Raw genomic sequence first — 12,170 nt, forward strand, 5'->3', positions numbered from 1 at the left:
TTCAAGCACTACGATCTTCGATTGAGCTGCAAGGCCGAGCATTACAATGACGAGCAAAAAGTGAGGCACACAGTCCGATCTGTGGTGCCTATTAATTACGATGACTACAAACAACGACTCATCAAGGATTTGGAAAGCGCGGGTATTGAAATCCCAGACAAGCTGAGCAAAGGAAGCTACCTCTAAATTCCGCCCATTTGTATAATAGTTCAGGCCTTGCTCACTCCATCTTGTACATGACAACATATTTCTTTTCTATCCCCAACCTTGGCCTCTTGATTGATCAACACAAATAGATGAAGACGCTACAGTGGCAACTTTTTAACTCAAATATTCGAGTCCTGGTTTGCCTATTTCTTGCTCAGATTCAACGATTCGAGTCAGTTCTGAATGTTGTAGTATTTTACATCAATTAGAATCTCATTTCCCGGCGTCCAGGTGCTTAAATATCATATCACAAGGAGAGAGACGGTTACGTCTTCACATCATAAGCAATCACATCCATATTGTCGCGACATCGAGGAATATAAAGTGACGCGCAAGTGTGTTCCCAAAGCTCGTAGGGATAGACCTCATTGGCACACCAAGTTCGCTTCACCAAATCATAGCACTCGATCAGACCTTGAACGGATGTGAATGTTAGTACCAAAGAAAGCAACCCCCGACTTGACTTCATTACTTACCCGTGGCTCGATCGAACAAGCTCTCGCTAAGAAAGCCCCCAATGATGTAGAGTTTATCTTTGACTATCGCACTTCCTGCATGAAACCGCGGGGTGGGGATCTTGGTTTCGACTACCCATGAGTTCGAGTCCACATCATAGACGTCAATTGAATCAACTAGGGTTCGACTCCCATTCACCTCGTCCTCGAACCAGCCCCCACTGAAATAGATCCGATCCCTCCAACACAACATGACATGGTCTGCTCGGGGCAAGGGCATTGAGCGGGTCTCTTGGGTGTTCCACGAGGTGGTCGTCACGTTGTAGACTAAAATGGAATTGAGGGTGACGTCTTGATCGAGCCCTCCTGACAAAACGATGAGGTTGTGATGCCGCACAGCCGAATGTTGGGACCTCACACTTCCATCGGGGAACGGACCCACCGGATACCATTTGTCCTCGTCTACGTCATACCTGGAAAGAATCTCTCACTCTCATGCGAAGTCGGTTCCGGGTGGGAAATTTGGATTTCAAAATTGCCTCTCTCTCCCTCTCTTACCTTTCGCAAAGAGCCCCGGTTTGTTGAATCTCATCCTCACTAGTCATGTCCTCGAACCTCTCGGAGCATCCACCCATGACGTAAATAGACTGTCCGACTGCTGTGGCTGAGAATCGGCAACGCTCTCGATGCATGGGTGCCAAAGTGGACCACTTGTTGTGTCGGGGATTGAATCGAAAGCCAAATGGGTGGATATGCTCCTCTTGCAGAGATTGGTTGAAGCATCCACCCAAGACGTACAATTCGTTTTTGACCACCACACATCCAAAGTTGCTGCTCTCCACGTGTGGAATCGAGGTCAAGTGCCGCCATCGGCCTAAACTTGGTAGGAAATACGTGATTTGATTCGTCACTCCGTGAGGACCAAATCCGCCCACTTTGACCACGGCTTCTTCCATACCCCGAGAATTGAGAAGATAGGCAGGCGCTAGATCACACTGGCTGGCTTCCTCAGAATTATGTTCTTGCGAAGCCAAGGTCTGAATGCGGGACAGAAACGATTTGGGAAGGTGCGAGCACATCTTTCGCCCCATGATTGAAGTCAAATGGGCTGGATGGATTTCGTGAAAGTTGATCTTGCGAATTAATTTGTGCGCATGAGCCATTCGAGACGTGCTTTGAACGTCCAGCCAGTTCAGGAGAATTTCCAAGACTCGCTCTTCAGGCACATCCACAGGGAAATCATTGTCTAATAAATGTTCGATTTGACCCGCCGAGAGTCGATGAAATTCGGGGAGTTTAGAAAACGTGGCCAGATTCTCGGACATGAATCGATACACCTTGGTCCGTAAATGGTCCAGAGAGTAAGTCTCGGCAATGGTCACGACATCCACACAATTCTCGCAATCAAGTTGAGACTGAAAGAGGTTAGAGTGAATGATGGGCTTTGGCCAAACGATGATAAAACCAACCCATTTTACCTGAAGATAATTAGAACACGCCTCCACCACTTGCGTGACTTGCAGATGAGAGGCCGCTGAGAGGACTTCTTGTATATTGGCTAGACTGAGTGACAGTTTCGACGTATAAATATAGTCCAAAAGAAATCGAACGCCCGGAGCTGACACACCCGCCAACAAAATGTCGCTCTGTTTGCGTTCTCGCATGGGATCTGTGAACATGGCCCGGAAATAGTCCGAACAGGATGCCAAAACTACCCGATGGGCCTGAAACATAAAACGCCCTACATTCACTTGTTTTCCTTACAGGGATATAGTACATCGTGCATACACATGATGGCTGATGGCATGAACTCACCTGAAATGTTTGATCTTCCGTCTTGAGTGTGACATCAGTCAGATGTCCCTTGTGACGAAGCAGATTCAGTCCGGAGAGAACCACCCCCAAGTGACCCACGGATTCGAACTCGATCTCATTGAGCGAGTTGTCCACTTTCATGCTACTCACACAATTCCCATCTGAATACGGGTCCGATCCACCCTGTTGGCCGAAAATACTAGCACGTCTTGATTAGGCCATCGAGGTTAATGAAGAATCGCTTTTCAACTCACCCCCACAGGAATCGTCAATGAGAAATTGCTTTCCGTAGAAATAATCATATTGAGGTTCAATAACGACACCTAGCCATCTAGAGATCTCCTTCCATTCCCTCCTCACACCTTCATGCTTTTGGCTCTTCCCACTTGGATACACAAATTTCTCTGGGGAACTTAGCCTGGACGATCTTCATTCACCCTATACGTTTCACATCTCGTCTCCAGAGCTTCCTGATTGTTAAACCTGTTAACCGCCCTGAACATAGAGGACTTTGTCTGCAGATCCCTTCCTTACGAACTTGGTCGGCTCGAGGCCCCGATGTTGTACCTAGGTACGTACAGTATGTACCTAGGATGTTCGTGTACGTCCAACCAAAAATACGATAGTTGATCCAGGCCAAAGACCGATATCTCTCTCACTCGTCGCTCTCCATTCTGGCCTCTTCAAAGTGCATTACCGTGACGTGAAGGCGAACGCCAACCTATGACAAGGGCTCGTCCGTACGGTCCGTACTCATCAGATGGGGCTCCTCTCTAACTCTGCCAAGTTTCGGCGTTCATTGGAGCGGTCGTTGTTGCTTTTAAGGTTCATTTACCTGCTACTCAGCAACGATGATTGGCGTCCGCCGTTCAAGATCAACGGTGGACGGATACGTACGGAAGAAGCGAGGGTTGACGATAAGCTTCGCGCATCGCAGGCAATGCCTCATTTCTTTGCACATTTGTACATAATGGTCATGAAGTGATTCGACGCTCTGAACCAGGATCATAGACCAGGACACTCATTGGTCGTGCTAATTGCGTTGATTATGGTGGAATTGTCGGATTGTTTTGGGGTCCGTCCCGTTACCTCTTGGCAACGAGTCTGATAGACTTCAAGTAAATCGAGTGAAGAACTTGTGGCACGATAGCATTTTTTTTTATTTACTAATGGCTACGTTCTTAAGGACAGGTTCACTTCTTCGCTTCAGAGCGACAATAACATTCACGAATCGGATTTCGAATTGTTGGTTTCGGCCATTCTCTGATCTCGGAGGGCTTTCTTACGCTCATAAACATTCTGATTGACTTGATGAGTAATGTCGATTTCTTCAAGTTTTTTCATTCCTTTCATTAAGAATACCTTGGCGTTACTTTTAGGTTCGTGGGTAAGAGAACCGTAAAATACGGCGTCATTCATCAACTGATCTCTGGGTTTCGTGTTGTCGGTTTTGGATCGTGGGGCAGTTTTTATCTGGTACATAATGTAACCAAAAAATGTCATGCACCCTAACGCATATGCTAAGGAGAGCTTGAATGTTCTAGAGCTCAAATCCTCGGGACTGAGTATGGATGGTCTGGGCCCAAATTTTCGGTAAACAGCTTTTAGAACATGCGAGGGCCATGGGAAATAGGTCCAGGTGATTCCTAAGAAGTTGCTTCGTTTCGGTTTGATCTGCATGCCTGTAGAAGAAGGACAAAATTAACATTAAAAGCTCCATCAGCAAAACAAAACAACGGCTTTTGATCCGATCAATTTAACTATTATTTTCCTTTTTTTCTCATCAAACACAAGCACAAAGGCGGTAACAAATTTAGCTGGTTGACACATTTGCGAAATTACCAACGAGGACGTCCTCCTCCCCTTCCACGCCCACCACCGCCTCCTCTTCCACGTCCACCTCCACTTGGACAATCTCGAGAGAAATGGCCTTCCTCTCCACAACGGAAACAACCACTCCCTCCTCCTCGACCGTTTCCCCCTCCACCGTAGCCTCGACCACCTCCGGCCCCACGCTCCTCCATTTGGCGATCTTTCATTTTCTTGAACCTTTCGGCCATGTTGGTGAGTTCGTTGGGAATCTCTTGGCCGGCTTCATGAAGGATCTTGATTAAGTCATGGGCAGCTCCCCAATCGGAGCGGCACATGACGGAGATGGCGGTCCCGGTTTTGCCCGCCCGTCCCGTCCGACCTACTCGATGGACATATTCTTCAATGTTCCGCGGAAAGTCGTAGTTAAAGACATAGGTGATATCTTCAATGTCAATGCCTCTTGACGCTACATCCGTAGCAATGAGAATCTTCACCTCACCGGTCTTCAAATCAAGCAAGGCTTGTTCGCGATCCGATTGCTCACGGTCACCGTGAATGCTCTGACACACGACATTTTGCAAGCTCAAATCCGAGGCAATGTCGTCGGCTCGGGCTTTCTTTCCCACAAACACAATGACCTTGTCATCACTCTCGAGTTGTTCAAAAAAGTCCATTAAATAACGGCGTTTCTCCTCATCCCCTTCGGCGAAAAGCACGTGTTGTGTGACGGAGTGGACGGCGGCCAGATCCAAGGAGCCAATGAAGACAGTCACCGGGTCAGTCATGTAAGTATTGGCCAGACGGCGCACACCCGGGGGCCAAGTGGCGCTGGTCATCACAGTCTGTCGATCAGGACGAATGTCCAGCAGTATCTTGCGAATTTGAGGCTCAAACCCCATGTCAAGCATGCGATCAGCCTCATCTAGGACCAGGTACGTGATGGATTCCACATTGATAATTTCCGCCTCCACCAAGTCGTTCAAGCGACCGGGCGTGGCAATGATGATTTCCACGCCCGCGGTCACAGTTTTCATTTGTTGTCGTCGGTCGCCTCCGCCATAAATGCAGACCGACTTAATACCATGATACTCGTACTTTTTCACCTCACTAGCAATCTGTAGGGCCAATTCACGGGTAGGTGACAACACCAAGACATTGGGACCTCCCCGAGCATGGCGAGGCGTGGGTTGATTGTCAATGTGAATGAAGCATGGCATGAGGAAAGCCAAGGTCTTGCCCGTTCCAGTTTGCGCGATGCCGATCAAATCTTGCCCGGAGAGCAAGTACGGCCATCCTTGGGCCTGAATCGGCGAGGGACGGGGAAATTTCTGAGCCGCAATGGTGGCCAGGATATCCGGGAATCGGTGGAAGGCGTGTTCAAAACGCGAGCAGGGCTTCATGAGGGGCGTTGGACTGGCCTCGTCAAAATTGGACACCACAATGTTGTTATTCTCCAAACGGAATTGTTCGACTTCAACATCGCTCATGGCCGCGACTTCGGGGTGCTCCGTGTAGAAGTTCTTGATCAATGGGGGCAATTGGGCCCAACGTTGCTTTTGCATTTCTTCATGATCCTTGACCAATTGAGTCCAATCAATGGTTTCGCTCTCCTGGGCCAACATCTCCGGATCAGGAACAGCGTCAAACTTGTGATAGCCCAAATGGTCTTCGATGAGTTGTCGAGCCTTTTCAATTTGGGCGGGCTCACCCGAGAGCATCACGCACGTGAATGGGAGTAGCCGATCATCACTCTCCTCACCCACTTGAATGCGCGCTCCGCTCACTCGGCGGAATTCCTGGATTTGACATCCGCGGGATCCAATCAATTTCCCCACATCTCTCGACTTGACTTCCATGGTATCCTTGGTTATATTTCGACCGACTCCGCCCATCGGCCCATCGCCTCGGCCTCGAGAGCCGCGACCGCGGGTCCTCTGTCCCCGCCCACTACTCCCGGCATCTGATCCGTGCTCCTTATTCGATTCCAAGGGCCAGCCACGCGATTCCTCTTGTCCTTGGGGGTCGTCCCAAGAGGGCTCCATCTTACGACTCCAATCCAGGCATAAAAAAGAGACGGAGGCGAATTCCGTCAATGAACGGATGGATAGCTTTTGATTTTGGGATCTAACGGCACACGATGGAGATTGGGTAGGATCCGGGGATGGATGAACTCAGAGCCTCGGATTGAATGGATACCCTGGGACGAATGCTCGTGGTGGTAAATCTGATCAGATGCTTGATGGCTTGGATCCAGATTCAACTCCAGACGGCATGATTCTTTGCGCTCAAGACAGTCTCATCAAAACATGATCGGTCCAGAACGGCCAGGGTGACTCCCACATGGTCTGCTCGCGAAAATCGGAAAAATTGGAATTTGCTTGAAACCTGAAATGAAGATGGGTCAGTTCAATAAAGAAAGGAACATATGGAGCGGCAGAAATCCCAAAGATCTCGTTTATGAATAAACCAAATTAATTCCAAGGTCATGGACAAGCGCCAGTTTGCCATGATACTACCAAGCTTGGTATAAAAGCGTCATATTTTCCTCATGTGCAGTGAAGGAAACTCAAGAGAATTAGCTGTAACTTGGGTATTTTGTGGAGGGGCTCTAAATATCTCAGCCAAGTGGCAGCGTGAACCAAATGAGTTTTCAACAATCAATTAAGTTGTAATATAAAACTTAAAAAATGGTCATTTTTTTTTTGGTATAGTTGTTTCACTTTACTAAAAACTTGGCTCAATATCAGAATAATGTTTGCCTCAACCAGCCAGCCAATTGAAATTATTGACAAACTCAGCCAATGCCCAATGAAGGTTGGTTGTGATATTTTCCTTGAATTTTCTTGACATCACATGATTAATTCTATGGAGAGAAATACTTGAGAGAGAATAAGGATCACGGGAGGACATCATGATGGACGTCATGAAATTTTGAGTATGTGGATTGAGCCATGAAGGATATCAAAAAGCCTTGGCCATCCATGTATGACTCCAAACAAAGCGCGATCCTGAGCAAAGGCACCAAATCTTGCTAACGAGAAACTATTGTAATTTGGTTCATTTTCTAACTCGATGAAATCAATTTCAATGACATCATATCATGAATACGCTTCACTCACTAAAAAGTCACCTTTTCGACACCGGATTGGGGGGCCGGGAACCACCGCATTCGATTTTTCGTTGCCTCTCAAATTTGGAATGAAATGATCGGAGAAAGATTTTGACAGGTTTATCAGTCTAGAAATGTTAGCCTCAGATCATAAATATTTTTGAGATCCGCCTGAAAAGCGATCATTGAGCTGGCGAGCTTTCTTGAGCATCATTTCCTTTTGGGCGTTGTCAAACTGATTGGCTTGTAAGTCAATATCCCGATCAAAGGATCGTCGCTCCTTCGTCGGACCCGTCGTCCCACTTTGGCCCTTCTTGGGCTGGCTTTTCTTTCGGGTGTGCTCCTCCATCAGACTTTCAGAGCCGCGTTTATCGCGCAATTGGTGGGCCACTTTGTCCATGGCTTCATCTCGTTTCAAACTAGCCAAGTATGCAAAGACATCTTCATCCGGTTCCGCTGAATTAGTCGTGACTTCCTCGACATACTCGCCCCGGGCTTTCCGGGCCTTGATCTCCGGCGTGTCCGTCCAACCGGAACGATCACCTTTGGGTTTGTCCTTGGTGGATTTACTGAACTGTCGGGGTCCCATGCCAAAGTTCTTCGTCCGCTCGGGCGGCAACTCCAGCATCCAGGTCTCTCGACCTTTGACTTCGGGGCGGTCTTTGCCTTCTAAGCGGTCTTTCATTCGTTGAGCTCGAGCCTCTAGGTCTTTGGCCACTGATTGAGCCTGCTCTTGGTCCGATCCGGGTTTCGGAGGGGTGGGTCCAATCACTTCGTCGTCGTCATCGTCGTCGTCGTCATTGTGGTCTGTGATCGAATTGCGGGCCAGCGAAGGCCCCACTTGAATCTTTTCAGGGGCATGACTTAGCGGTTCAGTACTGGTACGCTTACGGGCAAAACCCGGTGGTAGGGCGGGCCCGTAGGAGTCACTAACGGGGACCTCGTCGCTAGGGTCGTGAGGATCGTCAGTTTGGTCGGAATCTCGGAGTTTTTGAAGATGGGGAGGAAGCGCGGGTCCATATTGACTCATCATTCGTCTCGGCAATCTTCCAAGGAGTCGGATTTCAAGGCTCAGATGGAAACCAAAGGGATGATGTTAATGAAGTTGTGTGATTTCATTCCAATGCGGGACTTGACACATTTACTTAGGCGAGTAGGTAAATATGGATGTCAAACAGCAAACCTTTTAATCAAAACAAAAGCGAGAAAGACGAAACGTAGACGAAACCAACCACTGCTGAGGAATTATATCCTCGCAACTTTTACTCAAGAGTTGTCACGTAGCCTTGGATTTTACTTTGGCAAGCAAAACGCCATTTCCCATTTCATTTGCCAGATATGTTGAGTTGTGGCCATTATGAACACAATAGGCTTGAAATATTGGAAATTTAGTATAAAAGCCTTCGAAAAGTCTTGTGAGTTAAAAACTTGAGCTCCTGCGTTGAATCATTGTTCGATTTACTTGCCTCGTACAATCAATCATAAGACAAGAACAACTTTTTAACCCAAATTCCAAATCAATTCAATGCTCAAGGGTTAGCCATATCTGCCAATTAGAACTCCCTTATGCATCAGATATTATATGAAGACGAAGTGAAATAAAGACCATTTAAATCAAGGAATTGTTTAACCGATAGTTGTAAGAATGTCACCCAAAAGAAAAAGCACCCTGAATTGGCAATGAAAAAGTGATTACTGTTTTCTCATGTTGGCATAATAATCAGTTCATGTGGCATGTTCCCCTGTTGAAAAATGTAGTAATCTGATACTTAGCTAATCTCAAATATTTATTTTCTGGCATGAATGCACGTTTTGTACACATCTGGATTACCATTCCTTCATATATAGCTTACATTGATCAAAAAATGAATATTTTTCCCTGCGTTCATTGAGATTTTAGATAGCAAGAATATCTTACGTGCCCTCACAAGATATTTCATACGAATCTTACATCGAATCTCTATTGTTGCGAGCCATGCAGGGAACCTCTCTTAAAACATCATACAATCTACATTTGTGACCAATCTGATAGACAACAACATCGAAATAAGCACACTTGTATGTAATCTTAGTAGGAATAGATATTGCAAGGGATGAAAGAACACTTACTGCTTTTGGTAGGGTGAGTTACATCGAAGTTGATCAAATTACAAATAGCATAAGAAAACCGATACATAATGATGAGAATGGTAAAAAAGGCCGATCTAAAGGAGAATCGTCAAGGTCAATCTTTCAATGAGGAAAAATACGCATTGAGCCAACTTTCCTTGCGTTTGACCCACGATGAAATGCGATGCACTGATTTTGGATCCATGTCAATCACGGAGAGCATAAGCCGGAAACTCTTGTCCACTGATCGGAAATGCAACACGGGATGCTCGAATGTCTCTTGAGACAAGTCTTGAATCTCACGAAAAGTCAATAACAAGGACACGTCTTTGGCGGTGACGGATAACAAGAATCGCTGAAGTTGCAACACGTCTTCGATCTCGGACGGGCTGAGCTTGTGCTCCAATTTGTTATTGGGATGCCACATCACCAATTGATGGAGACCCTCGATGTCCTCAATATTATTGAGAAGCCGATCACAAATGATTTGAGCCTCGTTGTCACCAATTTCCGTTTGCCTTTGAAGGGCCAGAAGGCGCTGCAGAATGCAATTGGGCGGAAGGGGATCGCTTTTGGTGTCGCAAAATTGTCCGCGGTCGCTGTCAGAAACGTCAAGGCTGACCAAGCTTTCCATCACGTCGATTTCTTTGGTCTCCTCCAAAGGCGATAAGAGGGCGGTACACAGGAGAGCGGCCATCAAATCCACCGCATCCGAATCATGAGGATCTAGTTCCAGCCATTGGCTCAGCTCATTTTCCACGTCTGGTGCCGTGCCAATGTTTTCCGTATAAATCAGACCTCCGTTGCGGAATACCTTGAACCTGTTGCACGGGAACTCGAAGAGGTCAAATATGGCTCGTTTCATGCGCAGAGGATCGCAGGAAAACAAATCCAAGGGGCAATACTTGGATATGCTCGTGATTTCGCCCTTGTGCAATTTGGCATATTGCTTCAAACATCGATGACACAAATCGACGGAGCAACTGGCCTTCAAAGAATGCCAGCCTTGTTTGGGCTTGATCTCGAAGGAGATGGTATCGCCCTGGGTATTCCTCTCGTACTCGGGCGTTAGAAACGTGCAGTCATGGGACATGATGACTTTCTTGGATTTCATGTCCTTTTTCAATCTCGCCGGTGGTCGCAAGGGCTGGACGGACTCTCTGACATTATGAAAATCCAAGTCATCGACGATTCGGATCTCCAAGGGTCGGATGAAAAGCGAGCCCAATCGAGGGCGCATCACCGTGTTGGCAAAGTAAGCGATCTCGCCAATCTTCCCATCCACATCCTTGTCCACGAACTTGGACTTGGCAAAGCGTAAGACAGACTTCTCGTCGGATAAAGCAATCACCAAATTGGCCCCGCCCTCCCCCCGATACGTCCAGGGTTGAGCGACAACGGAGATACTTCTGGCCAGGGCTTTATTGGTCGATTGCATGGTGGGTCTGGAACAACGTTGGCCAACAAATTGCCACTGGAGTCGTCAAAGGTCTGGATCAGACTGGGAACTGGGAATGAGGGGATGGATCCACTTTGATATGCATATCCTTCATGCATGAGAAAACGACACGTGCCAAGGCCGTGATGAAGTGACGCTCATTCAAAGGGCGAAGAACACCTGCAGGCATGTTTGGGGTGGTTCCGAGGACCATGATTCCACGACGACGACACGTTAGAAACCTTGGCACAATATAGCGTGAAAGGAAAGCCGGGCAACAAACACTACCTCAAGTTAAATTGAATGTAACCTTGGGCCCCTAGGATTATTACGAATAATGACAGTACCCTCGTTAAGCTAACAGCTGAAATCGGTTATTGGATCGGAGGGAGCCTTTCCACAGCCGTCTTCCCCATTCGAGATTGAATGGACACTTTCTCTCTTGAGAACTCGACTATTAATTCACGTTCGAACATGAGTCATTCTGAACTGGCCGTCTAGGATCGAGCTTGGCCCCACAAGAAGTGTCTTGGACTCGGCATTTTCAAGCAAAATATGCTAATATCTGGGATGCCGGGATGATGTCTCTGACGAGGAATTGGGGTTGAGCGCGACATGTGTTCTGTTCATCAACCCAGAGTCCACCGACTGAGTGACCGGCTGCATGTGCGTTCAGTACTTTCAGTACTAGCGTCCGAATCAACGCAAAGAAACACTCTCGTTTGAGGGCTACACGGCTACACACAGCTGGGATGAACTCCATGTGACTGGGCCGAAAGATAAAGTTTGGTACACCCATAAGGATATTTGTCCCTTTGCTCTTTTGCCCTGCCACTCGTTAGAAGCTGTCACTAGCTTTTTCATTGTCGATATTGAATCCCATTGTGTTGATGCATTCCTACGCATATCATGCCTTACAGTGGCTCGTGTTAAGATCGAGTCATGCCTTTGGAGGCCCTGGACACCCTGTTCATGGTTGAACTTGATTGGACTGAATTTCCTGCGATTCCCTGTGTACTTTTCTTCGGAAAGCCCTAGCTATGCACTGTGATTGGTCGAGACATTGCTCTGTCTTTTACAGCAGAAAAAAACCCACAGAAATCGCAGAATTTTTACCCTCACACCTCGGACCTTTGGGACTAAGTCTAACGCCGAATTTTAATTCAACTTATTTGTACTGAGGTGAGGGATGCTGGAACCCAATTCGATGGTGACGCGTTTTGTT

General features: G+C 47.2%; 5 protein-coding genes across 7 annotated transcripts in view; 1 reads left to right on the top strand and 4 right to left on the bottom strand.

Moving 5' to 3' along the window:
* The window catches only part of LOC131888934 (replication protein A 70 kDa DNA-binding subunit-like), a 2,712-nt gene extending 2,374 nt beyond the window's left edge, over positions 1-338 (top strand). The window contains exon 7 of the mRNA XM_059237890.1: positions 34-338. Coding sequence (XP_059093873.1) covers positions 34-186 — 153 coding nt within the window. The 3' untranslated portion in view covers positions 187-338. The remainder of the gene's footprint in view (positions 1-33) is intronic.
* An 85-nt stretch (positions 339-423) lies between these two features.
* Positions 424-3,193, bottom strand: LOC131888935 (kelch-like protein 12). Of its 3 annotated transcripts, none has more exons than XM_059237892.1 (6): positions 3,175-3,193; positions 2,478-2,660; positions 2,141-2,386; positions 1,221-2,077; positions 684-1,135; positions 424-621 (listed from the first exon to the last, which is right to left on the bottom strand). In XM_059237892.1, the coding sequence occupies exons 2-6, from the start codon at positions 2,616-2,618 to the stop codon at positions 473-475; spliced, it is 1,845 nt and encodes a 614-aa protein (XP_059093875.1). In that variant the 5' UTR covers positions 2,619-2,660; positions 3,175-3,193; the 3' UTR covers positions 424-472. The 3 variants fall into 3 exon arrangements, with proteins under 3 accessions (XP_059093875.1, XP_059093874.1, XP_059093876.1); XM_059237891.1 differs by lacking the exon at positions 3,175-3,193 and adding an exon at positions 2,732-3,092; XM_059237893.1 differs by lacking the exon at positions 3,175-3,193 and adding an exon at positions 3,012-3,086.
* A 417-nt stretch (positions 3,194-3,610) lies between these two features.
* Positions 3,611-6,596, bottom strand: LOC131888933 (probable ATP-dependent RNA helicase DDX43). Its single transcript, XM_059237889.1, has 2 exons — positions 4,320-6,596; positions 3,611-4,159 (listed from the first exon to the last, which is right to left on the bottom strand). Exons 1-2 carry the CDS (start codon positions 6,329-6,331, stop codon positions 4,018-4,020), a joined length of 2,154 nt encoding a protein of 717 aa, XP_059093872.1. The 5' UTR covers positions 6,332-6,596; the 3' UTR covers positions 3,611-4,017.
* A 905-nt stretch (positions 6,597-7,501) lies between these two features.
* On the bottom strand, positions 7,502-8,598 carry LOC131888937 (GPALPP motifs-containing protein 1-like). The gene has a single exon (XM_059237894.1). The coding sequence runs from the start codon at positions 8,429-8,431 to the stop codon at positions 7,547-7,549; it is 885 nt and encodes a 294-aa protein (XP_059093877.1). The 5' UTR covers positions 8,432-8,598; the 3' UTR covers positions 7,502-7,546.
* An 841-nt stretch (positions 8,599-9,439) lies between these two features.
* Positions 9,440-11,669, bottom strand: LOC131888939 (inositol-pentakisphosphate 2-kinase-like). Its single transcript, XM_059237896.1, has one exon. The coding sequence runs from the start codon at positions 10,943-10,945 to the stop codon at positions 9,623-9,625; it is 1,323 nt and encodes a 440-aa protein (XP_059093879.1). The 5' UTR covers positions 10,946-11,669; the 3' UTR covers positions 9,440-9,622.
* Positions 11,670-12,170: the final 501 nt, after the last annotated feature.

Source organism: Tigriopus californicus, chromosome 10, assembly GCF_007210705.1.
Source record: "Tigriopus californicus strain San Diego chromosome 10, Tcal_SD_v2.1, whole genome shotgun sequence".
NCBI lineage: Eukaryota > Metazoa > Arthropoda > Copepoda > Harpacticoida > Harpacticidae > Tigriopus > Tigriopus californicus.